Source organism: Chrysoperla carnea, chromosome 1 (genome assembly GCF_905475395.1).
Source record: "Chrysoperla carnea chromosome 1, inChrCarn1.1, whole genome shotgun sequence".
NCBI classification, from domain to species: Eukaryota; Metazoa; Arthropoda; class Insecta; order Neuroptera; family Chrysopidae; genus Chrysoperla; species Chrysoperla carnea.
In genome coordinates, this window is record NC_058337.1 from 130,810,216 (window position 1) to 130,837,430 (window position 27,215).

General features: G+C 29.5%; 5 protein-coding genes across 10 annotated transcripts in view; 3 read left to right on the top strand and 2 right to left on the bottom strand.

Annotated features, from left to right (window-relative positions):
- Positions 1-652: 652 nt before the first annotated feature.
- On the top strand, positions 653-3,862 carry LOC123294966 (facilitated trehalose transporter Tret1-like). Its single transcript, XM_044876159.1, has 3 exons — positions 653-676; positions 1,875-2,145; positions 2,434-3,862. Exons 1-3 carry the CDS (start codon positions 653-655, stop codon positions 3,741-3,743), a joined length of 1,605 nt encoding a protein of 534 aa, XP_044732094.1. The 3' UTR covers positions 3,744-3,862.
- Positions 3,863-5,190: 1,328 nt separating this feature from the next.
- Positions 5,191-7,153, top strand: LOC123294977 (facilitated trehalose transporter Tret1-like). The gene is made up of 4 exons (XM_044876170.1): positions 5,191-5,461; positions 5,844-6,425; positions 6,552-6,681; positions 7,072-7,153. The coding sequence occupies exons 1-4, from the start codon at positions 5,191-5,193 to the stop codon at positions 7,151-7,153; spliced, it is 1,065 nt and encodes a 354-aa protein (XP_044732105.1).
- Positions 7,154-8,857: 1,704 nt separating this feature from the next.
- On the bottom strand, positions 8,858-9,743 carry LOC123305545 (histone H1.1-like). 4 transcript variants are annotated; one of them, XM_044887299.1, is made up of 2 exons: positions 9,275-9,743; positions 8,889-9,169 (listed from the first exon to the last, which is right to left on the bottom strand). In XM_044887299.1, exons 1-2 carry the CDS (start codon positions 9,648-9,650, stop codon positions 8,889-8,891), a joined length of 657 nt encoding a protein of 218 aa, XP_044743234.1. In that variant the 5' UTR covers positions 9,651-9,743. The 4 variants fall into 4 exon arrangements, with proteins under 4 accessions (XP_044743231.1, XP_044743234.1, XP_044743232.1 ...); XM_044887297.1 differs by having other exon boundaries at positions 8,889-9,514; positions 9,548-9,735; XM_044887298.1 differs by having other exon boundaries at positions 8,889-9,531; positions 9,568-9,734.
- Positions 9,744-11,263: 1,520 nt separating this feature from the next.
- LOC123305172 (phospholipase A1-like) lies at positions 11,264-14,995 on the bottom strand. Its single transcript, XM_044886807.1, has 6 exons — positions 14,799-14,995; positions 13,537-13,682; positions 12,680-12,931; positions 12,188-12,382; positions 11,883-12,048; positions 11,264-11,405 (listed from the first exon to the last, which is right to left on the bottom strand). The coding sequence occupies exons 1-6, from the start codon at positions 14,936-14,938 to the stop codon at positions 11,339-11,341; spliced, it is 966 nt and encodes a 321-aa protein (XP_044742742.1). The 5' UTR covers positions 14,939-14,995; the 3' UTR covers positions 11,264-11,338.
- Positions 14,996-21,584: 6,589 nt separating this feature from the next.
- The window catches only part of LOC123299026 (nose resistant to fluoxetine protein 6-like), a 36,860-nt gene continuing 31,229 nt past the window's right edge, over positions 21,585-27,215 (top strand). The window contains exons 1-10 of one of the 3 annotated variants that reach the window (XM_044881165.1): positions 21,585-21,752; positions 22,210-22,403; positions 22,723-22,937; positions 23,308-23,384; positions 23,515-23,708; positions 23,832-23,992; positions 24,110-24,272; positions 24,467-24,645; positions 25,453-25,594; positions 25,771-26,103. In XM_044881165.1, coding sequence (XP_044737100.1) covers positions 21,629-21,752; positions 22,210-22,403; positions 22,723-22,937; positions 23,308-23,384; positions 23,515-23,708; positions 23,832-23,992; positions 24,110-24,272; positions 24,467-24,645; positions 25,453-25,594; positions 25,771-26,103 — 1,782 coding nt within the window. In that variant the 5' untranslated portion in view covers positions 21,585-21,628. The remainder of the gene's footprint in view (positions 21,753-22,209; positions 22,404-22,722; positions 22,938-23,307; positions 23,385-23,514; positions 23,709-23,831; positions 23,993-24,109; positions 24,273-24,466; positions 24,646-25,452; positions 25,595-25,770; positions 26,104-27,215) is intronic. The other 2 variants (XR_006535297.1, XM_044881173.1) reach the window with 2 other exon arrangements.

Below are 27,215 nucleotides of genomic sequence, written 5' to 3' on the forward strand. Positions count from 1 at the left end.
TTTAAATAGATAAACAATACGTCTTTCAAAATTCGTTTGCATTACATTAAAATTCGTTAAATTTCTTTGTGTGTATTCTCAATTGATTTTCTTTATTAATATTTTGTGGATTATTTGTATAGTGACATTATTTAAGTATTTTGGTCATTTTCATTATGCCCCTGTTCATAAACCCATAGTACTTCTTTTATGAAGTAATGTCAAATGACTACTTTTACAGAAATCTATAATTTATGGTAATGTCAAATGTCAAATTCAATTAATTTTTAAATTTTTGATTAATATATCTTTATAAATTATATCTCATGTGTTATTCTGAAGTATTAGTTATATTGCTGTACAGTTTCATTAAAAACCATTCGCTAATTTTAGCGTGAAAGCGTAACAAACAAACAAACAAACATGCATACTTTCGCATTTATAATATATAGAGATATTCAGATTTATAAAAATAAAGTAGATAACTGAATTATAGAGTCGCTTTCATGATACTTATGCCTGGCTAAAACTAAAATAATTTACTTGACAGCAGGCATAGGAGAGTTATTTTAAGTGGAAGTCACCATTGTTATAACTTAATTCTAATTGCTCATAGAGGAGGAAGCGAGACGGGTATACAACTCTTCTGCGTATCTCAGTTTCTCTAATAGTAATGAGATTGGTAGAAAAAAAGCAGGTAAAAAATCCTTGGGACTTCTCTATAGTCCCGTTTGCCAATGCTTGCTTTACACTTCACATTTGAGTTTACATTAAAGTTAAACAGATTCTGGTATTTCCGAACAAAATTAATACAATAACTAACACGACCCGTTCAACACAAACATATAATTTCGTAGAAAAGTGGTAAAAAAAAAAACAAAATTTCTTAAATTAATACTAATTAAAAGAACATGTATTTAAATTAGTAATTATATGTCTAGAGTATTAGGAGAGCATCTGTAAAAACTTACATGTTTTCCTAATAAACCTATTATTTAAATTTATGATATTTTTTTAAAAACTTTTTTAACTGGACTACGCTTTTATAAGGAATAAAAAATGACAAGGAGATGCAAGCAATTTAAATTTTTAATTTTAAAGGTATTCGTAAAATTTCTGTTGTCAATGAGTATAAATTATAAAATTTTATAAAACGTAGTTTTAAAATGATGTTCCTTCATTTGAACTAGACTTTAGTTTTGTTAAATTCATTTTTAGACTAGTGGCATTATTTTAAAATTTTCAACTCTCGAATAACAAAGACGAATGTTATAAGTATATAACATTCTGTGACATTGCAGCTTCTAAACGGATGAATCGTAATATGATGAAACCGAATGAAAGGTAATATGATCGAGAGTGTTCTTAGTAATTTTTTAAGTTCGAGGTTTCGTAACAACTAGAAAAGAGGTGATGATATTCCAATGACTGAGCAGATCTTCTTGAACGATGCTATCTCAATATAAAGAAGCCAGGCGTTCATAAAAATGATTGCACAAAAATTTTCGGCAAGCTTTTTTGCAGTAACGGCGTACAAACTCGCCTTCACTATTCAAAAAAACTATACAGAATTTACCAAATACCTGCGTTATCCAATATCTGCCATATACATAAAATTGCTTCACGTGACCTCACCAAACTATGTCACAATTTGCGACCATTCTAAAATAATTGGTGGTGGTATAATGGGAAAGAAATAATTATTCCAACTCAATCAGTATCAGTTCATTGCGGTTTTCTGATATTGAAAATAATTTGTTTCGTCATTTTTGATCAAAATCTATCGATTCCACAAATTATTTCAAAAAAAAGTCTTGGGGTATCTCAATTCCAGTAAAGTGGTAATTTTGTTTCTTCTGTTCTTAATGTACTCAATTAATTATTTTGCTTTTTAGATGGAGCAAAATAAAACTTCAATGAATTTAATCTGTTCGTACTCCAAATTACCAGATACTTTACCAGCTTCAAACCCAAAAAATTTTGAACAATTTGAAACAAAAATTGAACATAATAAAAAGGAAAGTTTTCTATCTACCAAAAATTTGATGCCAATTGAAATAGATACATCTTTTGAAGATGGACAAAATCATATGGACTCAAATATTTGGTCAGAGAAATCGTGGTTTTCCAGACAATTTTTGATACAGTTTGGAATTATATATGTTGGTATGTAAAAAAAAATTAAAAGAAATCGATTATATAATTAACATAGTTATTTTTTGAAATATCCTGAATATATTGTCTTGTGTGCCTTCCTTGAGAACATCTCGAAACCCGGATGCTGTTATAACCAAATGAAACAATAAAATTCTATTGAAACAAGAAACCAGATTCTCAAAACTCCAAATTGCTACAAAACATAAATCTTTTCTCTTGTCCTACCCACTTCTCGATTCGTGATATTACAGAGCATCTTGATATATGAATCTCATGCTTTAATTTATTATGTTTTAGCAAGTTTGTTAATGTTCATTACTGGAATGCATACTGGCTGGGTAGGACCAACAATCTTAAAGTTATCGTCAAATGATTCAGACATACCACTCACATCAACAGAAATATCCTGGTTAGCTTCAATGGTACCATTTGGTGGTGGAATTGGTCCAATATTTGGTGCAATATTAGCGAATAAAATTGGACGTAAAAAGACAATTTTGCTCATAGCTATACCAGAAATATTTACATGGATTGCAGTTATATTGGCAAAAGATATTTATTGCTTATGCGCAGCACAATTTGTTAGGGGTATAACTGGTGGAGCTGCATTTGCTGTTATACCGATGTATGTAGGTGAAATATCGTCACCAAAATTTCGTGGAGTTTTGGGAATAGTTTTTATTCTACAATATCATGCTGGTTTCGTGCTCGAAATAGCACTTGTACCATTTGTTTCAGTATCAGCAAACGCATGGATTGCATTATCGATTCTCACGTTTTTGGTTTTAGTTTTTATTTGGATGCCAGAATCACCGTACTATTTTATATTGAAAAATCAAGCATCAAATGCGGGGAAATCTTTGCGAATTTTAAATCAAAACGATGAAATTGACAAACATTTGGAAAAGTTGAAGAGAATAGTACAAGCTGAACAAAATGAGGTGCATAGTTTCACCGAAATATTTCGCACCAGAAATAATCGAGTTAGCTTTATTCTATGCTTAGGAGTTATGTCAATACAACCTTTAACTGGATTCGTTCCTGTACTTGCTTACACTCAACTTACATTAGAAAAGTCAAATTCATTTATCGATCCCAATATAAGTGGAATTATAATTGGAAGTTTTGGATTGATATTTCTTTTTTTGGGATGTTTTTTTGTCGATTCGTATGGTCGAAGACCAATATTACTTTGTTCCACTTTTGGAACAACCATTCCATTTCTATTAATCGCGGTATATTTTCATTTGGATTACCTCAACTACGAATATATAAGATCTTTTACTCTTTTGCCACTTATTGGATTGATTTTGCATCAAGTAACTTCATTATTTGGAATTTGTCCAATACCATACGTTTATATAAGCGAATCATTTTCGACAAATATAAAAAGTTTCGCTTCATTGTTTATTATTTGTTATGGATCTATAATGAGTAGCGTTTGCAGCAAAATTTATCCAGATTTGTGTGCTCTTATGGGGATCCATAATGTTTATTATTTGCTTGTTTGTGGATGTATTTTAAGTGGTATTGGTACGTATTTTTTTGTGCCAGAAACAAAAGGAAAAACTTTACATGAAATCCAAAAATTTTTAAGGGAATATTAAATGGGTCCACGATCCTTGTGTATGGCAAAGTAATATAACTGAAAATTTTCGGCAGCATTTTCAAATTTTAACAAAGTACAAGCTTTGGTTTTGTATTACCGCTAGTTGCTCCTACCTGCTCCCGCCTTTCGTCTCATTTTACGTATTTTGATAGTTGGCAAATCGTAAAAAAAATATAATACTAAAGCTTTATAAGTTTGGCACGTGATTCTATAAGGCACGAGTTGATATGCCTCCCTTTTTGCTTTTTGAGGGAGTGATTATTCTTACTTTTTTTTTTGGTATCCTAATCCTAATATTCTATTATAAATTCTTAAAGGACTGATTATTGAAATTAAAAATCTAATTTTCAAATTAAATATAATTTCAAATGTAAATTATAAACTTGAATATAATTTTTCATTAATAAATAATTAACTTTTTATTTAAATAATCCCTTATAGAATCACTTTCTTCTTCCTGGCTTTGGTTTGCGCAAAATAACGTCGATTACTACGGATTAGACCCATTTTGTAAATTGTTAGAGATTTAAAAAGAAAATTTAAATGTAAAAAATGAACCTTAAAAACTTTTTCTATTATTTGCAATTTTTAAGGTAGACGAAATAGATAATTTTCTATGGTATTGCTAGAAGTCTTATATTTGAAGAAACCCCTTAAAATAGTGGTAGAGCGTAAGAATGAAGAAAAAAGCATGAGATCTAACACCAGAAGTGCCAAAACAAGTTGCAGACTATTTTACAAATGTAAAATTATTGCATAATTTACCATGCACCGATAAATTGATATTGGAAAAAGAGTAATTATTACAAATGAGCAAAAAAAAAAACTTTTTTTAACTGGACTACGCTTTTATAAGGAATAAAAAATGTGAAGGAGAAGCAAGCAATTAAAATTTTTTATTTTAAATGTATTCGTGAAATTTCCGTTGTCAATGAACACGAATTACAATATTTTATAAAACGTTCATTAAGTTCCTTCTTTTGAACTAGACTTTAGTTTTGTTAAATTCATTTTTACACTGGTGACATTATTTTAAATTTTTAACTCCTGAATAACAAAAACGGATGTTATAAGTATAACGTGTCTGTGTGTCTGTCTGTGGCATCGTAGCTTCTAAACGGATGAATCGTTATACGATGAAATCGGATGAAACGTAATATGATTGAGAGAAATCCACTGTCTGCCATATAAATAAAACTGCTTCACGTGACCTCACCAAACTGTGCCTTAATTTGCGAACATTCTTAAATAATTGATGGGAGCAACCAGTCTCAACTAAATGTGGTTTTCCGAACTTGAAAATTATTTGTATCGTCATTTTTGATCAAAATCTATCGAATCCACAAATTATTTCAAAAAAAATCAGAGAGTATCACTATTCCAGTTAAGTTGCAATTTTGCTTCTTCTCTTCTCAATGTACTCAATTAATCATTTTGTTTTTTAGATGGAGCAAAATAAAACTTCAATGAATTTAATCTATTCATACTCAAAATTATCAGAAACTTTATCAGCTTCAAATCCAAAAAATATTGAACAATTGAAAACAAAAATTGAACATAATAAAAAGGAAAGCTTCTTATCTACCAAAAAATTGACGCCATTTGAAATAGATAAAACTTTTGAAGATGAACAAAATCATATGGACTCAAATATTTGGTCAGAGAAATCGTGGTTTTCCAGACAATTTTTGATTCAGTTTGGAATTATATATGTTGGTATGTATAAAAAAATTAAAAGAAATCGATAATATAATTAACATAGTTATTGAAATATCTTGTAAATATTGTGTTGTGTGCCTTCCTTGAGAACATCTCGAAATCCGGAGGTACAGATGTCTCTCGGGGGAAAAATGATAACCAAATGAAACTATACGATTCTATTGAAACAAGAGAACATACGGTTTCAGTTGTAAATAACATGAATAGAGGCTCTTTATATCATTATTCTTCACTCTCCCGCCTATGAATCATCTGTGTTCCGGGACCCGGCGCGGCATAAGCAAGCAAGCACTCCGCTTTGACACTCCCCGAAACTATTGACTACCCTCAAATGGAATCCTGAAGCCTTCATTCGAATTTTTAATTTATTATGTTTTAGCAAGTTTGCTAATGTTCATTACTGGAATGCATACTGGCTGGGTAGGACCAACGATCTTAAAGTTATCGTCAAATAATTCAGACATACCACTCACATCAACAGAAATATCTTGGTTAGCTTCAATGGTACCATTTGGTGGTGGAATTGGTCCAATATTTGGTGCAATATTAGCGAATAAAATTGGACGTAAAAAGACAATTTTGCTCATAGCTATACCAGAAATATTTACATGGATTGCAGTTATATTGGCAAAAGATATTTATTGCTTATGCGCAGCACAATTTGTTAGGGGTATAACTGGTGGGGCTGTATTTGCTGTTATACCGATGTATGTAGGTGAAATATCGTCACCAAAATTTCGTGGAGTTATGGGAATGCTTTCTATTCTACAACATCATGCTGGATTAGTGCTCGAAACAGCGCTTGTGCCATATGTTTCAATATCGTCAAACGCATGGATTGCATTAACAATACCCACATTTTTAGTTTTGGTTTTTATTTGGATGCCAGAATCACCGTACTATTTTTTAATAAAAAATCAATCAACAAATGCCGGGAAATCTTTACGAATTTTAAATCAAAACAATGAAATTGAGAAACATTTGGAAAAATTGAAGAGAATAGTTCAAGCTGAACAAAATGAGGTGCATAGTTTCACCGAAATATTTCGCACTAGAAATAATAGAGTTAGCTTTATTCTATGTTTAGGAGTTATGTCAATACAACATCTAACTGGAGTCGTTCCTGTACTCGTTTATGCTCAACTTACATTAGAAAAGTCAAACTCATTTATCGATCCCAATGTAAGTGGAATTATAATTCAGAGTATTGGTTTGATGTTTCTTTTTTTGGGATGTTTTTTTGTCGATTCGTATGGTCGAAGGCCAATATTACTTTGTTCCACTTTTGGAACAACCATTCCATTTTTATTAATCGCGGTATATTTTCATATGGATTACCTCAACTACGAATATATAAGTTCTTTTTCTCTTTTGCCACTTATTGGATTGATTTTGCATCAAGTAACAGCATTATTTGGAATTTGTCCAATACCATACGTTTATATAAGCGAATCATTTTCGACAAATATAAAAAGTTTCGCTTCATTGTTTATTATTTGTTATGGATCTATAATGAGTAGCGTTTGTAGCAAAATTTATCCAGATTTATGTGCTCTCATGGGGATCCATAATGTTTATTATTTGCTTGTTTGTGGATGTATTTTAAGTGGTATTGGTACGTATTTTTTTGTACCAGAAACAAAAGGAAAAACTTTACATGAAATCCAAAAATTTTTAAGGGAATATTAAATGGATGCATGATACTGAGAGTGTATGTGATCCTCCTGAAATGCGACTTGTAATAGAACCTATAATTTTCGGCAGCATATTTCAAGAATTTGATACTAGAAACTTCGAAAATCAATCAAAAAACCTTTTATAGCTTGAATTTGAATTAAAATTTTATTATAACAAGTGAAAATAAAAAATTGACTGAGTTAATTGTTGAAATACTTTGCATAGGTTGGATATCAGTAATTTCATTGTTTTTTTTATAAACTAAAACATTTATATGGGATAAAATGGCAATACTTTTTGGTTACTATTTTCTTCCGAAAATTTTCGCCTGGGAAAGAGTTGAAAGTAAAAATTAAAAAAAAAAAGTTTCTAAGCAAAAATAAAATAATTTATAGCTTTTTTTTTTTTAAATAAAAATTTATTATGAAAACAATTAATTGAATAACATTTAAATTTACGAAAAAAATAATAAAAACAAAACCTATTTTATCATCAATTCCTAAAAAAAATAAATATTTAGGAAAACATTTTGGTAAATTAATAAAATAAGCGGGGAGCCCGTGACAGTAAAAAATGCACTTACACTGGCAGCAAAAATAAATTAAATAATAATAAATTTTTATATTTTTAATAATTGCACTTTCATGGAAATTAAGAGACAATTTTATTGCAAATTTTATCTATTTTATCAGGAAAATTTGGTGTGACAACCTCTTATCGTGATAAAAAGTTCTGTCATACCGATTTTTAATATATAAAGCCAATATATTTTACCCTTATCGCGGAATTACTTTTTTTTTTGTTCGTTATGAGTTCCACTTTCGAAACTTGACAAAAATATCTGCCACACCGTTAAAAAATAAAAAATATTGATGCCATGATAAACCCTGGCATACTTAGTCCATATTGTACCTATCGTTAAATAGTATTGATTCATATACGAAATTTTTAAATCCGTGTAAGTACAGTTTTTAACCGTCTTCAAACAAAAAAGAAAGAAGTTCACAATTCGTCTGTATTTTTTTTTTTCCTTATGTTTGTTACCTTAGAACTTTTGACAGGGTGAACCGATTTTGATGATGTTTTATCTATTTGAAAGCTAGTGCTTCCCGTGTGGTCCTATTTCAATTTGGTCCAGTTCTCTTCAAATGGACGAATAACTCAGTATCACGCCAACCGATTTCGATGATTCTTTTTTTAGTGATAAATTAGTTAGTGTACTTCACTAAAAATCATAAAATAAAACAAAAAACAAACCGACTTAAAAAAACAAACAATTCGAAAACAAATAAATATGCACTAAAAAGTAAAAAATAACAAAAATATAATGTAGTTATTAATTATTGTTATTTTTGGAGTCGGTGTCAGCCAAATCAGCCAAGTTAATTTTACAAACTGTTCTGTCACAGATGTTTCCTTGGCTGACACCGACTCCAAAAATAACAATAATTGTAACTACATTATATTTTTGTTATTTTTTACTTTTTAGTGCATATTTATTTGTTTTAGAATTGTTTGTTTTATGAAGTCGGTTTTTTTTTTGTTAAAAGTTTTTTTTATTATGTCTCAGGCTCCAGAGCTATTAATGTATTGAAATCTGAAATAGTAAAATTTATCTAAATAAAAAATCAATTTGTATCTTGAATTAAAATTTTATTATAAAAATAAATTAATACATTAAAATTAAAAATTATATATCAAACATTTTTAGTTAATTATATTAAAATTAAAAAAAAAAAAAAGATACCTAAAAAACATCAGACGAGGATGATTGGTTGTTATCTTTTTTAATTTTGGGAGCTTTCTTAGCCGATGGCGGTTTATTTTCTTTGCCAACTTTTTTTGGTGATGTTTTATGTGGTTGTTCTTCAACATTTTTCTTTTTTGATTTTTCCACTTTTTTGTCATCTTTTGTATCACTTTTTTTTTCTTTTGATTTTTTATTAAGCATTGCTGATGGTACAGATGAACGCCTCTTTACGTTTAAAGTTGCTTTCTTTTTCTTGCCATTATTCGAGTCGACACTTGATTGTTTTATTATTACCTTTTTTTTTGGTTTTTTTTCACTTGCTTCTGTTGGTTCGGGATCTTTTTCATTACTCTCACTATTTTCATTTTTTTTCGCTTTTTTTGGTTTATCTTTTGGTAATTTATAAGATCCTTTAATTTGTATAATTTCACCGTTTTTTACAGCTTTATCCAAATAACTATTGATGAATCGTTTATATTTTTCAATGTCAATCAGATATTTTGCACCGATGTGTGTTTTAATGGCGTGCAATGATTGACCTTTCCTACGTTTTTCCAATGAATTTAAGGCATCCAAAACCATTTGAGACGTAGAAGGATGACTTGATGTTGCATTTTTTTTTACTGATTCTTTTTTCTCTTCGGATTCTTTTTTCTCTTCTGATACTTTTTTCTCGTCTGTTGCTTTAGTTTTTTTAATTTTTTTTGTTTCAATTTTTTTTGTCGTCTCGTCCTCACTATTTTTTTCTTGATCCGACATTTTTTATTACAAATATATTTAACAAGTTTTTTGCGCGATGTAGCTAAATGAACTAAATTTCAGAAGTGAAATTTTTAAAATAATATATTTTTGTGTTGAATTGAGACGAATAAATGTTTTTTTTTTTTTAAATTTACGTAATCAAAAGTCTTTAATTGTAAATATTTTTTGAAAATTATTTAACAGGTTCGGATTTGTTGTGCCCGAGCAATTAAGGATGTATGATGTACGGTAGTGGGGACACAAATGAAAAAAGAAAATATATTTTCAATTTTGATTATGAATTTTTGTTTTAACTTGACAATATAAGACGAAAAGTAAGAATAAAATTTTACGATATTTGGAGTATTTCAAAATATCGAAAATTTTGTATTAATTATTTAGCTTTCGATATATCGAAAACCAAGACAGATATCGAAAAATTTTATTCTTATTTTTCTTCTACATTCATGAAGTTATAACAAAATTCTTCATCAAAGTTGAAAATAAGGTACAAATAATTTCAACCACAAGTCTAAACTTTCCTTGGTGCTCGTACTACCTTAGTACTTAACACTTAAGGCTTCTTCGTTTCAAATTTCGAATCAAGCGCCCTTTTTTCCTAGTTACAACTCTGTAATTTTTAAAATCATTACATAAGTTAAAATAAACATTTTTACCAAAAAGTTCATAAACAAGTAGGTATACATACTGTGAGTTTGTAAAATATTAACATTTCAAGGCAATTTTGATTGTCCCGAATAAAATTTATAGAGAGAATTTGTGATTAAGGTATTTCCAGCTTGAATTCACTTGTCGACATATTGGGCCTATTTGATTTTTCACAGACTCAGAATAATGTTAGCTGTGAGATCCCGAAGTTGCAGAATTTTTGATTCCGAAATAATCAACTGCAAAGTTCGTGATTTATCCATTAAAAACATGTAAAACTCACTGTTCTCCCAGTTATTTGAGGAAGGAAATGAGGAAGGAAAACTTGATACCTCTCTTGCTTGACACTAATCAAACCTTCACATCGATTTTCCACCCTCTAGATTTTGAAGGGCTGCAAAGATAAGCAAAGCTATAAAAACGTCGAAAAAAAGGGTTTTTCTCTTGGAAAGTAATAAAATTTCAGGTTTCAATTTAATTTGATAAGAAAACATAATATTTAATGGAGATGATGACTAAATTTTTTTAAATTACTTCAGGTGAACAATTCTCACTGCACGAATAGATCACCAGGGACCAAGTTCTCTCTTCTTCGTGCATAGGTTTTTGAAAATCTATGCACGTACGCAAAATATGAACGTTTAAAATTCCTAATTAAACAATGAAGAAGATACTTACTTTTAAAAGTATGAGTATCGCCATAGAAATTACTCTGTTTTGCAAGAAAAAGACAGACTTCTAACTTCTTCATTTTATGATCAATTTTATTTTAACTTTCAAATTTTGATATGGTATCAAGTTTACTTTTACATTTTTCTGGGTAATATAACAAATTCGATATCAGTCATCTACAAATATTTTTAAAATTTTATGTCCATATTCTTGTTAAAAGATAATATGTTACATTTTGATTGGTTGAAAATAAATCATATACACATATTTATAAAAAAAAAGTCATCGTTTATTTAAACATGTATAAAATTTTGTAAAAAATCATACAAAAATATTAATTATCACTTATTAATTCACACCACACATCATGCGTTTTTTCCAAGAGCAAATGGTGATTTTGCTGCTGTATTAACTTGATATACTCCACTATTGCTGCGAAAAATAAAATAATATATTTTTTGATTATAATAAGAATTAAATTATGAACCGATCTATTTATATTAATAGGCAACTTGTATTACAGGTAAGTAAGAATATAACATAATATAGCAATATGTAACATATAAGAATAAATACCATAATATAAGATAATTTCCAACAAGCTGGAAATCGTTTTAATACCTTCATTGGGTTCTAAATGCGTGTAATCCTAGGTTTCCCAATCACAAGACATGTGCATTACTTTTGAGAGCCAAATAACTGCAAAATTTTTGCACTTTTCTCAGTTATTTGGCTCCCAAAAGTTATGTACACCTCCTGTTATTGGGCAAACTCGGATTACCCGCATTTAGAAGTCTTAGAACCAAATGAAGGCATTAAGAAGCTTCCTGGAAATTAATTCCTCAAAAAGCTTTTTTATGGATTCTATTCGATTAGCTTTTTATGCCGTGCTTGTTATTAGATACATACCCACAAAATGTATGATAACCAGCCGGTACAGTTGTTTCTTCAGCACAATTTACTAGCGGCAAATCATCTTTAAATTCACATTCATGCCCATCAAATCCAACCTTTGAATTAACACTTTCAGCAAAATATTCGAATGATCGTTTATGACTACATATATGTGGATTATCTATATGGAAAAAAAAACAAGAAATTTAATAATTGAGTTAATTGTTTGTATACTCTGTACACATTGTCTGTAGACTCGAGTTCTACAGGCTGGATTATTATAATGTAATGTTTAACAAAACAAATTTTAAAGCCATTACCTTCATTTTGATCGCCTTTTTTGCAACCCGGTTGATCCTGGGCGTCATTCATATAAAAGTCAATAGTTCCAGATGGTACAATTTGACCTCTAATACCGGCTGCTGTATGAATTACATCAACACAAACTCCATCGGATGCGTCTAAACGTTGAGATAAATCTGTTGTATTGAAATGAGGTAAAGTTGGATCCAAACCTATTTTGAAAAGAAAATTATAACTCATTTTTTAAGTATTTGTTTCGGGTGTATGAATCAGGTGGATTAAATTGTAAGGCATGAGTTAGTGGTGCAAAAGTTTTTATTTCTTAATAAACAATAAATTGTTAATTCAATGGAATGGTTAAAATTGCCTTACAAAATTAATAAATAGGCAACTTGATTAACGTATAGGTTATGCATATATAATAGTTTTCGATTATTTGACAACACTTAACATTTACGTCATACAAGTTGCCTAATTTCTCATTTTTCTAGAATAATTGTTAATCTTACCCGTAACTCTATATACTTTCTTTCCATCTTTTAAATTTGGCGTAACAAATCCCGCAGTTTGAGCGCCTAAACTAAATCCAATAACGTGAATATTTTCTAATGAAATACCATGTTGTAAAATTTTCTCAATGAAATTCGCTGTACAATTACCAACGACACGTGTATTTAATGAGCTTGTTTCACGGCAACCATTTTGTGTAAGTGGTGTCCAATTTACGGATATTACGTAGAAATCGTCTAATTGAAAGAGTGCTAGAAAAACAATTATATTTATAAAAATTTTTGCTAAATGAGTATTTTCAAAATTTTTCGATTCATCAAAATTAGGTTTATTTTTCTCCAAAACGGTGAGTTTTAAGAAAAAATTCCACAATCCAAAAAATTCTTAAAATAGTCCAAAATATAAGGTCCATTTGGTTTTTTCCTCATATTTCATGATTTTTTTTTTTTTTTTTTTTTTTTTTTGCAGAATTAGCTTAGGCAAATTTTTAGACGAATGCAAAAGCACACTTTCAAAGCAATATGACTTTGTTCTACACACTCATACACATATTTTGAGACGAGTCCCGTAAAAATCTTCGTTTCTTAGACTTAGAATTATTTGCTCCATTTGCTCAAGTATTAGAAATGAAAACAAATGGAAAGACCTAAAATTTTTGTCTTGTTAATTCACTCATCTCTGAGGCAACCGGTTTTTGAATACTCGTAACCGGCTATGACCAATGTATATTCATCTCATGAGAGGACGAACCTATGTGAGATCATATATGTTTATAAAAAAATTAATTGAGATAATATTTATTTTTACCAAAAAAGTTTGAAGGTCAATTATTTTTAAAACAAAAAAAGTGTAATACCTTTACGTGTTTCCATATTAAAAGCATCATTTCGATTCGATCTAAAGCCATGAATTAAAATTTTTATCCTTTTGTCTTTGTCTAGCAATTGTTTATTTAAATTTTTAAAATTGTGTATATCTATTTCTTTACCATTTTGTTCATTCCTGAAATTAACAATAATAATTAGAAAATCACATACGGGAAAGCTAAATTAAAAGCTAAAACAGAATTTAAGTAAAAAAACTTTTCAAAGTTGACGCTTTTATGAAAAAAAATTTTTTCCTATGAGATACAAAACGAAATTTTGTAGCATATACTTTGAAAAGTGTTTATTTATTTGTTAAAATTTTAAAATTTAAGGCTCTAAAAAGGGTGTACATCAATTTATTTTTACAACGTTTCCACCATGTTTACATTATTTCTTTCTGCCGAATTTCTATTACCAAATTCATCATCCCCTACGATGTTTTTAAAAGCGTTTATTTAACGCTTTACTTGCATGTCCTGAAATTTTGCAATCAAAATTTCACCCACGTCATAATAAATATCCTGACCAAACAAAATGTAAACTGCGTACATATTGGGTTGACTCACTAAATCAGAAGTATGTCTTTTTTAAACTAATATTAGAATTAATTCATAAAGTATCGAGTTAAAGTAGCTATAATATTTAATTGTTTAAACAATAAAACAAGTATTTGACTTCTTAAATTAATACTTTAAATTTTCAGAGTTACCAATGCACAGATATGCAAACAGTATCGTGCAAGAAAAAATGAAAAAATAAAAAACAAATTAAGCGTAAAATTACCAACGCACAGAAATGCAAAAAGTATCGAGGGAGAAAAAATAAAAAAACCTGCAAGTAAGCGTACCACAAAGCTTATATTTATAATTAATTACTAATACAGTTATTTGTACGAAAGGGGCATAGCTCCTACCGGGTGTGCCACGATACCTCTCATTCTTTTTTTCAATTTAAATTTTTTTCAGCTCTCTAAATATTTTTAAAGAACCAAAACGTGTACAAATATTTTTTTACCTTTAAAAGGGTTTATTTTTACGAACAGAAAGGCATTGAATTTTTTTTTCTTGTGTATACACCTGCCCAACGATATCTGCAATTTCATCAACACACGAACGGACGGACATGACGTAACTATAAGTTTCCTATATTTGCCACTTCCGTTGAACGTAATTTTAACGCAAAATGATTATATTATTGTTAGAAGTAGGAAATATTTGTACAAGAATAAGAACATAATAATTCAAAAACTTACCTTGTATATAGCCAAAATGTTACATTTTCATTGGGACAAACATTTGGCGCTTTGAAGCATTCGTCACTTTGAACATTATTTATTAAAACTATTAAACTAATAATTGTTAAAAATAATTTTAAAAACGTATTTGTATACATTTTAATATGTGTTTTTTACTACACAAAATTATGTAGTTATTTATTTTATGTGGGGGTCGTCGAGTTAGTAATATTAAAAATAAAAATATAATAATGATTTCGATTTCAGTTTTTATAGATTTCAAAATATTATGTTTTGTTTATATTAAAAGGAAAGAATGGAAAAAAAAGCAACCAATTAAAATCTCATTAGAGATAGTGAATGATAGACGACATATCGTACGTATGCACAGAATGTCTCAAAAAAAAAAGGTATACAGAATGTTCGATTTACATCTAGGCATATAAATATCACGAGTATGACAGAATACATGCGTTAAGCAATGTTTCTAAGCGAGATTTTTTATATACATGTGTTGAAGCTTCGATATGCGTTGGGATAGTTGTAAGACGCTTGGATAGTGAGAGTTTCTTAGTTGAATAGATGAACTACAACAGATATAAGCCACGATAAAAGTCACTTTTGTAATTTCTTATAACACCTATAATACCTCTTACTTAGATGCATTGCATAACGCATGTACTCTTTTCATACTCGTGATATTTATATGCGTAGATGTAAATCGAACTTTCTGTATATTCGTTTTTTTATGCCAATAAAAAAACACCAACGATTATTATGATACGGACAAATTTCCAAAATTAAAATAAAGTGAACAATTGAGGAGATGGGTGAATTAACGGCGTTAATAAAGATCAAAAAGATATTTTGAGACAATTAAAGTAGGTCAGTCAATTTCTACATTAAAATCGCAAATGTAAAGCTGCTTTTTTGGTATGTTATTTGGACTCCTTGTGGAAGTGTGAAAATACAATTTGCAAAAAAAAAAAAGTTGTGCTCTAAATTTTTCGGAACTTTTTCAGTTTTCGCCTATTACGCAGGTAGCTCAACTTTTCTTTTGTCCCACAAAAAAGTCATTTACCGAGTACATTGTTTAGGAGATTATTGATACCTTATGATCACATACCTTTGTCTTGTAGAATCGGTGGATGATCGTTCTCTTCAGGAATGGTTTTTCCGACCATTCTGGCGATTTTATCCTTCCTCAAACTGATCTCACTGTAAATGAGTAATTGTGACTTTTGTAATTGCGTTTGACTTGCGTGTATTTCTTTGAAACTTCATCAATACAGGTATACATTTTTTTAGGACACTGTGTATTTATAAATTTTACCTCAAACCAGTATCTATAGATAATACAGTATGAAACGGTGCTACTATACTCTGACTATCGTCGGACACGAATTTCTTTGTGGATATGCATATGAGCCAGGATTAGATTTAGCCTGTAGCGAACAAATGCCAAAAAACAGTGTGTTCACCGATGGGGTAACTTACATTCGATAAGACGGAAAAATACAATTTTTCGATAGAAAAGTAAGTCATTATTTATAGAAGTATTTAATTGTCGAGAAAGTAAGATGAGGCAGCTAATGAGCATATCAGAGATTTCTCCCTGAATTTCGTCTTATTAGGAAGGACTTGATATACAATTAAATATGTTCCTCCAATAGCTGGGCTAAGGGCTTGGGGTCTTGATCTTCTAATATCAGCCCCAGAAGAAATCTTGTAAAAGACTTAATCATTGATATAAAAAAAATTCTTAAACCAATTTCTTGTCGAATTTGAAAGTTATTGTCCATAAAGTGCCAATGTTGGGAAGGCAATCAGAAAATAATCTGAAAAACACTCGAAGCCTTTTCTAGCCCTTCTATAAAACAATGAGAATAAATTTTTTAATAAAAAGTAGATACTCAATTTGAGCAAGATTTTATTACACTAAAAAGGAAAAAATAATTTTTCCTATAAGGCGCTCCGAATCATCCTTGATATTTTAAATTGAGTGCCTCCAGCTTTTACAAACGATGGAAAAACATTTTTCCTTTTCCAAAACTCACAGGAAAAAAGTATTTTTTACAATTTTCTATCAAACTTTTTCTTAAAAAGTTTTCTCTTTATTTTTCCTTAAAAAGTAATCTTTTCCTTTTATTTAAATTAAAAACTAAAAAACGATGGGAAAAGCGATGGAAAAAACGGGGTTGAAATGATGGGAAAATCACGTCGTGTTTGCCATGAAAACGCATTGTCGTCCGATTTACATATGCATGCAAAATTTCAGCTCAATCATAAACCGGGAAGTGGGTAAAAATTTCAGGGCACATTTCCAGTTTTTTATGGCTTCTACGCAAAATAAGTAATAAAAATTTATGAGGACAATTTTCTTATAAATTTTTCGACATGTTTTCAGGACGTCCTAGCCGTCTTATATTATAGGTGCGTATATCAATTCGACCCAACAGTATCCTTAAATATTATATTTTTAGTCATATAGATAAAATTTTTGGTATTACTTTTTTTAAGGTTCCGTACCGTTTTTTGCAAAATTCGAGTATTATTTAGAAATCCATCCAAATAAAATGATTATATCTGCTAAAGGTTTAAGAATTTTTAAATGCAGGGTATTTGTCCTACACTACTTGTTTATTCGAGAAATTTTCGGTTTTTTTTTTTAGGTTCTAAACTGTATTCGTCATTTGTGTTCCCGGTCATTCTTTTGCTTTCTTCCTAACAAGTATTTACAGAATTCCAATACTTTGTATAATATAGAATTTATTTCGAAAATTACTACAGAGTAATCTTAAATGTTAAAAAAAATTTTAGAATATGGATAAATTTAAACTTAATTTACTCTTTCTTCCTTTTTTATCCCCTCTACTAATAATATTTCTGTCATATTTTAAGCGTAATAAATTGTAAAAAAAATGTAATTAATATTTCTGTATTTGACTTTAATTATGATATTATTATGTATTTTTTTAAAATGCTATCATAATTATATTTTTGTTTCAATTAAAAATAAGATTAAAAATTGATTTATGTAAAATTATTCAAAAACAAACATACTGGGGGGTCGGAATTGAACCATAGCTTGGCTTGATAACACACCAATCTAATAAAAGAGCTAATGACCCGTTGATAAAGTGTTAACATGTTTTAACCAGCCATCACTCGCGTCAACATTCCGGTAATCTTTACACGCGTAATAAGATATTTGCTCACGTGCTCTGTACATGCGTCAAATATTTCGCTCGCTAAATATTCTTAAACTTTGTAAATCATAACCTCTACATAATTTTATATAAATTTATTTCTTAATGCACTAGCTAATTAAAAATTGTTTCATTTCGTGATTATTGAATGATGTTTAGAGAGTGAAAATATTAGAGCAGAGAAATAATTTAAATAAAGAAATTCATTTTAACGAATTTCACCATCTTTCTTTCACAAGTTTTTACGTACGAGTACGACTTATATTAAACTAACGAAAGTACACAAACTGGCCCGTTTTCCGGAGTTAATATTTTTTTGCTTACACCTTTGCCGAAATTCTCACAATTTCAGAAGGACTAGAAACAAATATATATAAAAAAATTGTTGATGGGTTGAAAAAATTCTTAAAAATTCAAAATTCGAAAAAAAACAAAATATGAAGGTAGAAAAAGTTTCAACCACATACATGTACCATTTGAAAAATAAAAGTTATTTATGTTTTAAATTGAGCAAAACTGTTTACTTAAAGTTTTTTTATTCTTTGCTAATCAATTAATTTTATTAGTGCTATTATGATCAACCTTTTGAAATCCTTTTCGAATTGAGGAAGGAACCATTAGGTATGCGGGAATATGTCGCACTTAATAAAGTTTAAGTTGATTTAAAAAAAGTTATCTTGTTATTATTATTGCTCAAGGTTAATTGCCTAAAACTATTTTTATTTCAAAAATTGCAGATAAAAAACATTTATTGCAATTATAAACTTAAAAATTTATCAAAGTTAAAATTTGTTATCCTGAGAGGATATTTTTTCATTGATTTCCATGGTCAATGCAGTGAATAAAACTAATTTTGAACACATTTTTATTCTCTTGAAACAATTTGAATCCATGGTGCGATATCAAATTGTTTGCTGTAGCATCCAAGCTATAGGGCAAACGATTCTTGGGTTTGTATAATGGAATGAAACGATCATAGAAATTGACTCTTCTTACAGAATTATATTACATAATTACCGTTTTGGAATCTATATGCACAATGGAATCCATACGTGTGCTCATATTCCAGAAAACTGCTCTCAAAATTGTTCGCTAAGATTTACCTACTATTATATTTATCTATTCGCTTTGCCGATGTCTCAACAGCGCAGATATTAGAGTTATAGCTTCTTCACTCGACATATTAAATTTATAGGACCATCAAATCCTATGGATTCCAAGTGTGTAATTAAGGGTTAAAATTATAAAATTATTATTATAGATAGTTGGCATTAAAAGGGTTTAATAATGATTTCCAAATTGCTATCTTACAAGGTAAATTTTAAATACTCCGTAGGAATTAGTGTCAATTATTTCATAACCATTTTTAATGCTTGATTAAGACGTATTCATATTTTAAATATTTGTATTTAATAATTGCTACGTTTATTAATAGATATAAAGCTACGTTTATGAATAAACTAGCAGATACCCGCGTGCTTTGCTGGAAAATTTATCCTTTAAAAACAAAGACTATCAAGTAATGGCCCTCACTTATCCTTTTTTTTGTTCACAATTTTATGGATTTCAATTTTTTGGTGGGGAACTCTAACTTTTTTGAAAATGAAGTTTTCCCCATGATACTCGCTGACATTGAAACTTTCTATAGGTCCAATCATTAAATTAACCTGATTTTTATACTTTTTGGATCAAAATTAACCCATCCAATTTTCTCCTTAATATTACCCACTTAAAAAATTGCAAAAAATTATTCTTTATCTCTAATTTCGATAAAACTCAGTACCTAATATATATATAAGGTAATTTTGACCCAAAAAGTACAAAAATCGGGTGCATTTGATGAATGGTCGAATAGTTTTTGAGACACGGACATAAATCGATCCAAATATTGCGATATTTCAGGAACTCTGCATCCAATCATTAAATTAACCTGATTTAGAAGAACCCGATTCTTAGGGGAAGAATTTCCAAAAAATCCTTCTTAGTGCTCACTTACATTATATTTAAGGAACGTGTGTACAAAATTTCAGGCTTCTACATCCAACGGTTTCAGCTGTGCGTTGATCGATCAGTCAGCTTCAGTCAGTAGCCTAACGAGTCAAGTCCTTTGTGACTTAGCTAGCGCGGCTACTGAACCATATTTTAATATTAAGCATAATAAAAATACCGTTTCAAATTGTTAGAAATTTAACCTTTTTTTAAAATAAATTATATAATTTTTGATGAAAAACCAGTCCTTACAGGTAAAAATCGGTAATAACTGATATAATGTCAAAATTTTTGAGGTTTTTCTTATGTTTCTATGAGTTATGGTTCGTTTGCCGAGGTCGAAAACTTGGTTTTACATTGTCTTTACATTGCTCATGCTTTACACTCATGCCTAGTTTTAGCTTTTTACCTGTAGAATAAAAATTTTCATATGCGCGGCGAAAAAAATATGATTTCGGAAAAACATCAATTTTCTACGTTTTTTCATAATTTTTTTGGAATTTACTCGAAAATTATACATTTTAGAGAGTACAGTCAGTTTAAACTCATCGGGCTTAAAATTTTCGATCGATTTGTATATATAAACAACATTTCTTATCTTTTATATTTTCTGAAAAATCTAGATCATTGTAAAATTATCCGTGTTTGTGGCAAATTATAAGTTCTTTAATTTTTCTTAAAAACTGTGCATACATACATACATACACTCGAAAAACATAACCCTCCATTACAAATTTTTCTAACATTCAAGAAGATAAACTGGTGACTATATTTTGCCTACAACTCTTCATGATTATTACACAATCAATTTGTATAGGAAATTGTCTTAATATTTGAAGGTTGATGATTTAATCGTCTTATTTTCCACGACAGATGTCCAACGAAATAGAGACATATTTCATGACGAAGTTTTGTTGTATTAATCAAAATTCAAGAATTTATAAATTAATTATTTTTATTATTTATCCCTGATCACCCTATTAACCTTTTGCCAGTTTTCTGGGCTAATATGTATAGAATCTTAATTTTTCGGGAGCTTAACGTTAAATTTTTCTGTTAAGTCATTCGTCCACCGAAGAATGCGTTAATCAACGAAAAGTCAAAATATTAAATCTAGTTGTTTGAATTTAAAGAGCAAATAAGTTCTTTTTTAAAGCCAATTGAAAAGACCTAATGCGCAGGGTTGCGAAACACAAAATTATTATAAAAACATTAAGGAAATAAAAAATTATTCTGATTAAAATAGAAAATTTAAATTTCAATACAACATAACATTTATAATTTAAAAATTTCACGAACTTTCATTTTAAAATTACGCGAGAAGGCTGATAAATCGGAGGGAGAAGCGGTTTCATATCTACCTCACATCAGACACAAATAAACAAAAATTGTGATTTATACATTCTTTTGTACATTCTGTAAACTTAAATCATTTCTTAATTACAACAACAATTTATTATAATTTAATTGGGAAATTTTTTTTTGTGAATTTATTTTGATTCATTATTTGTACGCGAATATAACTTCATTTCAAAATTCAAAATTATTAAGGAAAAAATGAATTTTCAATTTATAATAATATTTTTTTATTTGTTTAATAAATCGATATTATGCGAAATTCAATCGTTACCAAAGCTAACGAATTTAGCAATGATAAAACGTTTAATTGAATTTTATACTTTACAATCAGAATCAAATCGCAGTGAATTATGTGCAAATCAAACAAAATTATTATACCATGCTGTATATAATTCAGAATTGTGGGCAGAACGCAGTAAGTAGATTTTGTTATTTTATACTAATTCAATTTTCACCCGCTAGAAAATTTAAATTTTCTAACTGTTAGAGAAGGAAAACAGATGGAGAATAAAAAAATGACTTTTTTCTTTGCAACTTTTTTGAATTTGTTTCATTTTTTGCATAATATAGAAGAGAGATGAATCAAAATTGTTGAGACGGAATATCCGGAGAATGGTTGCTTTTTAAACAAGACATGAATAAGCCATTTACTTTCAAGCACAGGAATTTTACTAGGTGGGGGTGGCACAAGTGTAGAAAAATTGCCGGCCTTTTTTGAGCCGAATGTTTTATGTTTTTATTCGATTTTAGCTGAATTGGTTATTCAGTTGAAATACTAGAATTTATCAGATACTTGAAAAAAAGGTGGCTTCCCAGTTCCCAAATGCCTTAAATTGTAATAATGACAATGATTTTGAATTATGCTTTTATAGTTATTGATGCATCGGCAAAATTTCCAAATGGCATCACTAAATTCCATTTATGGGATTTTGGATACTTTGATGAATGTATCCAAGTAAATGAGCCAACTGTGTCTATTAAAGGAAAATATTGTTTGACAACAGTGACTATTCCTGAAAATGATTTTGAAAAGCAAACCATCTTAAAAAATAAAGAAATTTCAACAGTAAGTAGTTTTTACAAGTAACCCATCCGCTTCACTTATTGAGACAGGCAGGTTTGCCTTGACTCTGTACTTTGTAGTCATATTGTCATTAAATACAACTTATAACGATCCATGGATTGTAATAAAGAAATGTATTTAGTGAAATTTACAAAGCTTTAAATTCCCCGGTAATGATTATCAATATCTTTGTAATATTTAGAAAAATCTTGTTATTCTCAAGTCGAATAATTTTTTGTGTGATAGGTTGATCTCGGTAGTTACGAAGCATGTTACTATTTTTAGGTATTCGATGTTATCAAACAAATTTCTATTTTTTTAGTTTGCAGAAAAAATAATGGCAAATAATAATAATTCATTTACGAATATAATGAATGTAATGTGGGCAATCTGTGTGCCAGATGGTTGCACTGCGAAAGAAGTTGAAGATCATTTAAATACATTTGCAGGCATCGATATTTTTAAATTAGATGAAACAGAATGTCAAACAATCGATACATATAGATCCAAATTAAATACTGGCGATTGGCTGGTTATGTAAGTTTGTATTAACCATAAAGGACCCCGCACCCAATGCATTGATTTTTGTTTCGGTCAAAATTTTTTGAAAACTATGGATTAAGGTAGTTTTGATCATGCTGATCAAAAGTTCTTAAGGACTCAACCCTCAAAAACCCTTTTTCTTCCGAGCTACGGCTCTTCAAACGACTCTTCAAAGCTCTAGATTTCCATACTTGTCCACACATAGTTGTGTGTTACAAATGTTGCCCATGTTTCGTAAGTATGAATATGTCAAGACCCTGTATACTCAACCCTTGAATACCCGTTCCATCCGAGAGATAGGACTTTGTAGGACTGTTAATCGAATTTTGGAATTCATATAAACAATTTTTTTATTTTAAGACAGAGCGATTTTTACAATTTTGTGTATAATAATGCTTGTAAGCACCATCTATGATGTATATTTGTACTACGCTAAAAAAGGTAAGTAAAAATACACTCATGGGCAAAGAAATCGTACGTGAAACGGGATATCTCCTTAAAAATTATAATTTCTTTGCTCCCAATCTATTTTACTTAATTAATAAATATTAACAAATCAAATTCATTGTAGAAAAATATCATCCGATATTTATTGCATTTTCATGGTTTACCAATTTCCAAAAACTAACTGAAATAAGCCACAATCCAGATATTTTACCTTGTTTAAATGGAATTCGATTTCTAAGTATGTTATGGATAATTTATGGACATCAGACCGAACAAATGTTTTCACCTTTTACTGCTAACTTACTGGATTTCTATCAGGTAAGATTTAAATGGTTAATTTAGATTGATATTTCAAGTTTGTTTGATATAATTATAAAATATTTTGATCCCAAATTTAATTATCTAATGTGCAAAATATAATTTTATGTTTTTGATTTTTAGTGGCGTGCCAAATTTTTTTCAATGCTCCTTATTGGTTTCTCAGTTTCGGTTGATTCATTTTTCTTATTGAGTGGATGTTTAGTAATGTATGGGTTTTTAAAAATGCAAGCGAAAAAAATACCCTTTAATATACCAGTTTTTTATTTACATCGTTATATACGGTATGCATATCATGTATCCTGAGAAAGGTCCACAAATGCTCCCGAAAAAAATTTCAAAATTATTCGAAAACCTTTAATCGATTTGAATGACGATTTGAATTTGATATTTTGTTTTAGGTTGACACCCTCTTACGCTGCGACAATCGTTTTTATGGTAACATTTTACAGATTTTTGGGCTCAGGTCCCTATTGGGATCCCGAAAATTCCGATGAATATTGTAAAACATTATGGTGGGCTGCTTTATTATATATTCAAAATTATGTATACGATGTTGATCTGGTAATCACTAGCTTTATACTTATTAATACTAGCTTTATACTCGTCTGCTTCACTGGGCATAAAAGTAACAATCACCGCTTTATAGCCTCCACATTAAAGAAAATGTGTATAGAATTCCCACTAGTCCCTCAACTAGCTTCTACCTATGACTTCATCTATATTATGCCTTAAAGGCGTTACAATTTTGATTTTAGTGTGTTCCCGTCAGTTGGTATTTACAAGTGGATATGCAGTTTTATATTTTAGCACCAATGTTACTGGTACCAATTTCAAAATGGCCAAAAATAACAAATTATCTATTGTCATCTTTAGTAATCATTTTTGTTATAATTCCAACAGCAGTTGCATGGCAATATAGATTTCCGGCTCTTGAGTAAGTACACGTAATTACTTATTCATGGAATCACCTTTGCATTGATTGTAGCTTTTAAAAATTGTTGCTAAAATATCTCACCTATGACAGAGCTGAGGGAAGTTGTCTATATTCTAAAGATACAAAATTGGATATAAGGGTTGCTGTACAAACTCAGAGTCAGAATTCGATTCAACATTTTTTGAGCATCATATACTTTCAAAATTCAATCTATTATCAAGAAAGAAATGTCCTTTAGTCTGTCTTAAGTGGAACAGTCAAAATAATTTATAATTTGATAAGATTCATGGCCTTCAGAATTGGGCCCAGGAAGAAATAAAGTATTAGAACTTTTAAATAGTAAAAAAAAACAAAAAAAAAAAACATCGATTTAAATCATTAAACAAAATTTAAGCAGAACAATGTCTTCGTGTAAGCAATTTAAATATCAAAACGTTAAAATTACCCATATTATATATGTATTTCTCAAGTTAATAACTTACCAGGATTCGGAAAACTCGACTGATTTGGACGACTTCCTCTACAGATTGTGCCAGGCTGACGAAATAACACGCTAGGACAAGAAAAATAAGCTTTTTTCGTAAGTAAAATTGGCTCAGCTGAGAGACAATTTTGCCTGGCGTATAGGATACTGAATATTCGCTTGATTTACATTCAGGAGTATCCTCAGATTAAACCCTAGGGATAAAATCTGGAAAGATATTATTTAAAAATATATTTTGGTAAAATAATGTCTTCCTATGAGGATTATCATAGAAATTCTTATAAATTTCGTGATTTCTACATAATTTTGAGATTATATTACAGAAAAGTTTACGGAGGTATAGATCCTGTGTACGATCATATCTATTACACACAACCATATACACGTGCAGCTCCTTGGATCTTGGGATTACTTTTGGGTCATATCTTATTCAACAACAAAAATAAGAAAATTATTATAAATAAAGTAAGTAGGAAATTTAATCTACTTCATCCCGCCATTAGAGATTTTAAAATAGCTTCAACCTTGCAAACGATAAAGGCTATAAAATTGAGGTCGAATTTGAGTATCACTATCTTATTGACTGGAACAGTTGGAAAAAATAGAATAATAATTTAATAAGAAAAGTTTTATGTTTTTAGCTGCTAGTCACTTTGCTGTGGATTCTCTCGATTGCTATAATGTTGTACACGATATTTGGATTTTATCATGAAACTCATCCTGATTATGAATACGATCGTGTATTTAATTCATTATTTATTGGCTTACATCGTGTTGCATGGGCTGCTGGACTCTCTTGGATTATATTTGCCTGTGTACATGGTTATGGTGGCCCAGTGAATTGGTTTTTGTCGTTACCAATGTTCCAAGTTTTGGCTAGATTAACATATTCAATATATTTGACACATTATTGGTTACAAAATGTTCATAAAAGTTCGATACAAATGCCGTATACTTTTTCAAATTTGCATCTTGTAAGAAGATTATAATAAGCAAATAACAGGACACTTTGTTACTTTGATAGATGAAAGGAGAAATATGTCAAATTTCCAAAGCTATTAAGCATTTTGTTTTTGTGGACATAGTCAAATATCAAAGAGGGGTAAATGAAAGAGGTCGGTATATACTAATCTGCTTGACCATGGGAACGTTTTCTTACCGAGGTTTCAAATGCGTTAGAAAAACATACAATGGTAGAAAAAATGATCCTTGAATATAGGATAATCGATCTATTATGGTTCTTTTGCTTTTTCTTCAATATTTATCGAAATGAGAACCGTTTGTGTTGGATATAGAAATCCAAACCTGTCACAATCCTTCGAAGTAATAATGTGTCGTGTAGTTTGATTTGTATTTAATTTTGTAAAAAAATTATTTTTATATAATTTTTATTTCAGTGGTATTTGGTTTGCGGCAATTTACTAACCACGTTAATTGTTTCGGTATTTTGGACGCTTACATTTGAAACACCATTTTTGGTTTTAGACACTTTGCTAATAAAATCAAGTAAGAAATGTTTTCCATTCACTAAATTACGCAGTATACGATTTAAAATTAGTTGAAATTAGTTACCACAAAAATTTTTACCAGTAATTGAATGTAAGTGAGTATTTTATGAACTGTTGAATGTTTTTTAGTTGGCGATTTATGTTCAAAAAGAAGTACAAATAAGAATGAAAATTTTGTAAATACGCAGGAAATGGGATTATCAAATTTAAATTTAACAAAAACTGAAGATTTGACGAGTAAGTTTTGAATTAATAAAATATTTTTACACGGCTTTAATTTTGTTTTTTATAACCTTTTTCCTTCTTCAACTCTAAAAGCTAACCCACAAGATCAATATTATTAGGAAAAATTTAGGGAAATCAGATCAGAAAAACGCGTACTCCAGTACAAATCTAAGGAAAGCGAGCAACTACCGCTTAATCCATTGAGGCCGACTCGGGGTTGTCCCGTTAAACGGAACATGACGATTCGGGAACGGTGACTACATTGTGGTTATGTCTTCCGCGACTATACATCAGATAGCTATAGTAACGTTTGATTTAAGTAGAGCAAAACAGGAATTTTCAACCTAGAGGGA

Excerpts from the sequence above, each read along its gene's own strand:
- LOC123294966 (XM_044876159.1), top strand. The coding sequence starts at position 653 with ATGAGATTGGTAGAAAAAAAGCAG. Across the intron at positions 677-1,874 it reads GATTGGTAGAAAAAAAGCAG|ATGGAGCAAAATAAAACTTC; the intron begins GTAAAAAATCCT and ends TTTGCTTTTTAG. Across the intron at positions 2,146-2,433 it reads GTTTGGAATTATATATGTTG|CAAGTTTGTTAATGTTCATT; the intron begins GTATGTAAAAAA and ends ATTATGTTTTAG.
- LOC123294977 (XM_044876170.1), top strand. The coding sequence starts at position 5,191 with ATGGAGCAAAATAAAACTTCAATGAATTTAATCTATTCATACTCAAAA. Across the intron at positions 5,462-5,843 it reads GTTTGGAATTATATATGTTG|CAAGTTTGCTAATGTTCATT; the intron begins GTATGTATAAAA and ends ATTATGTTTTAG. Across the intron at positions 6,426-6,551 it reads TTTACGAATTTTAAATCAAA|GAGTTATGTCAATACAACAT; the intron begins ACAATGAAATTG and ends TTCTATGTTTAG.
- LOC123305545 (XM_044887296.1), bottom strand. The coding sequence starts at position 9,650 with ATGTCGGATCAAGAAAAAAATAGTGAGGACGAGACGACAAAAAAAATT.
- LOC123305172 (XM_044886807.1), bottom strand. The coding sequence starts at position 14,938 with ATGTATACAAATACGTTTTTAAAATTATTTTTAACAATTATTAGTTTA. Across the intron at positions 12,383-12,679 it reads GAAAGTATATAGAGTTACGG|GTTTGGATCCAACTTTACCT; the intron begins GTAAGATTAACA and ends TTTTCAAAATAG. Across the intron at positions 11,406-11,882 it reads GGTTATCATACATTTTGTGG|CAATAGTGGAGTATATCAAG; the intron begins GTATGTATCTAA and ends TATTTTTCGCAG.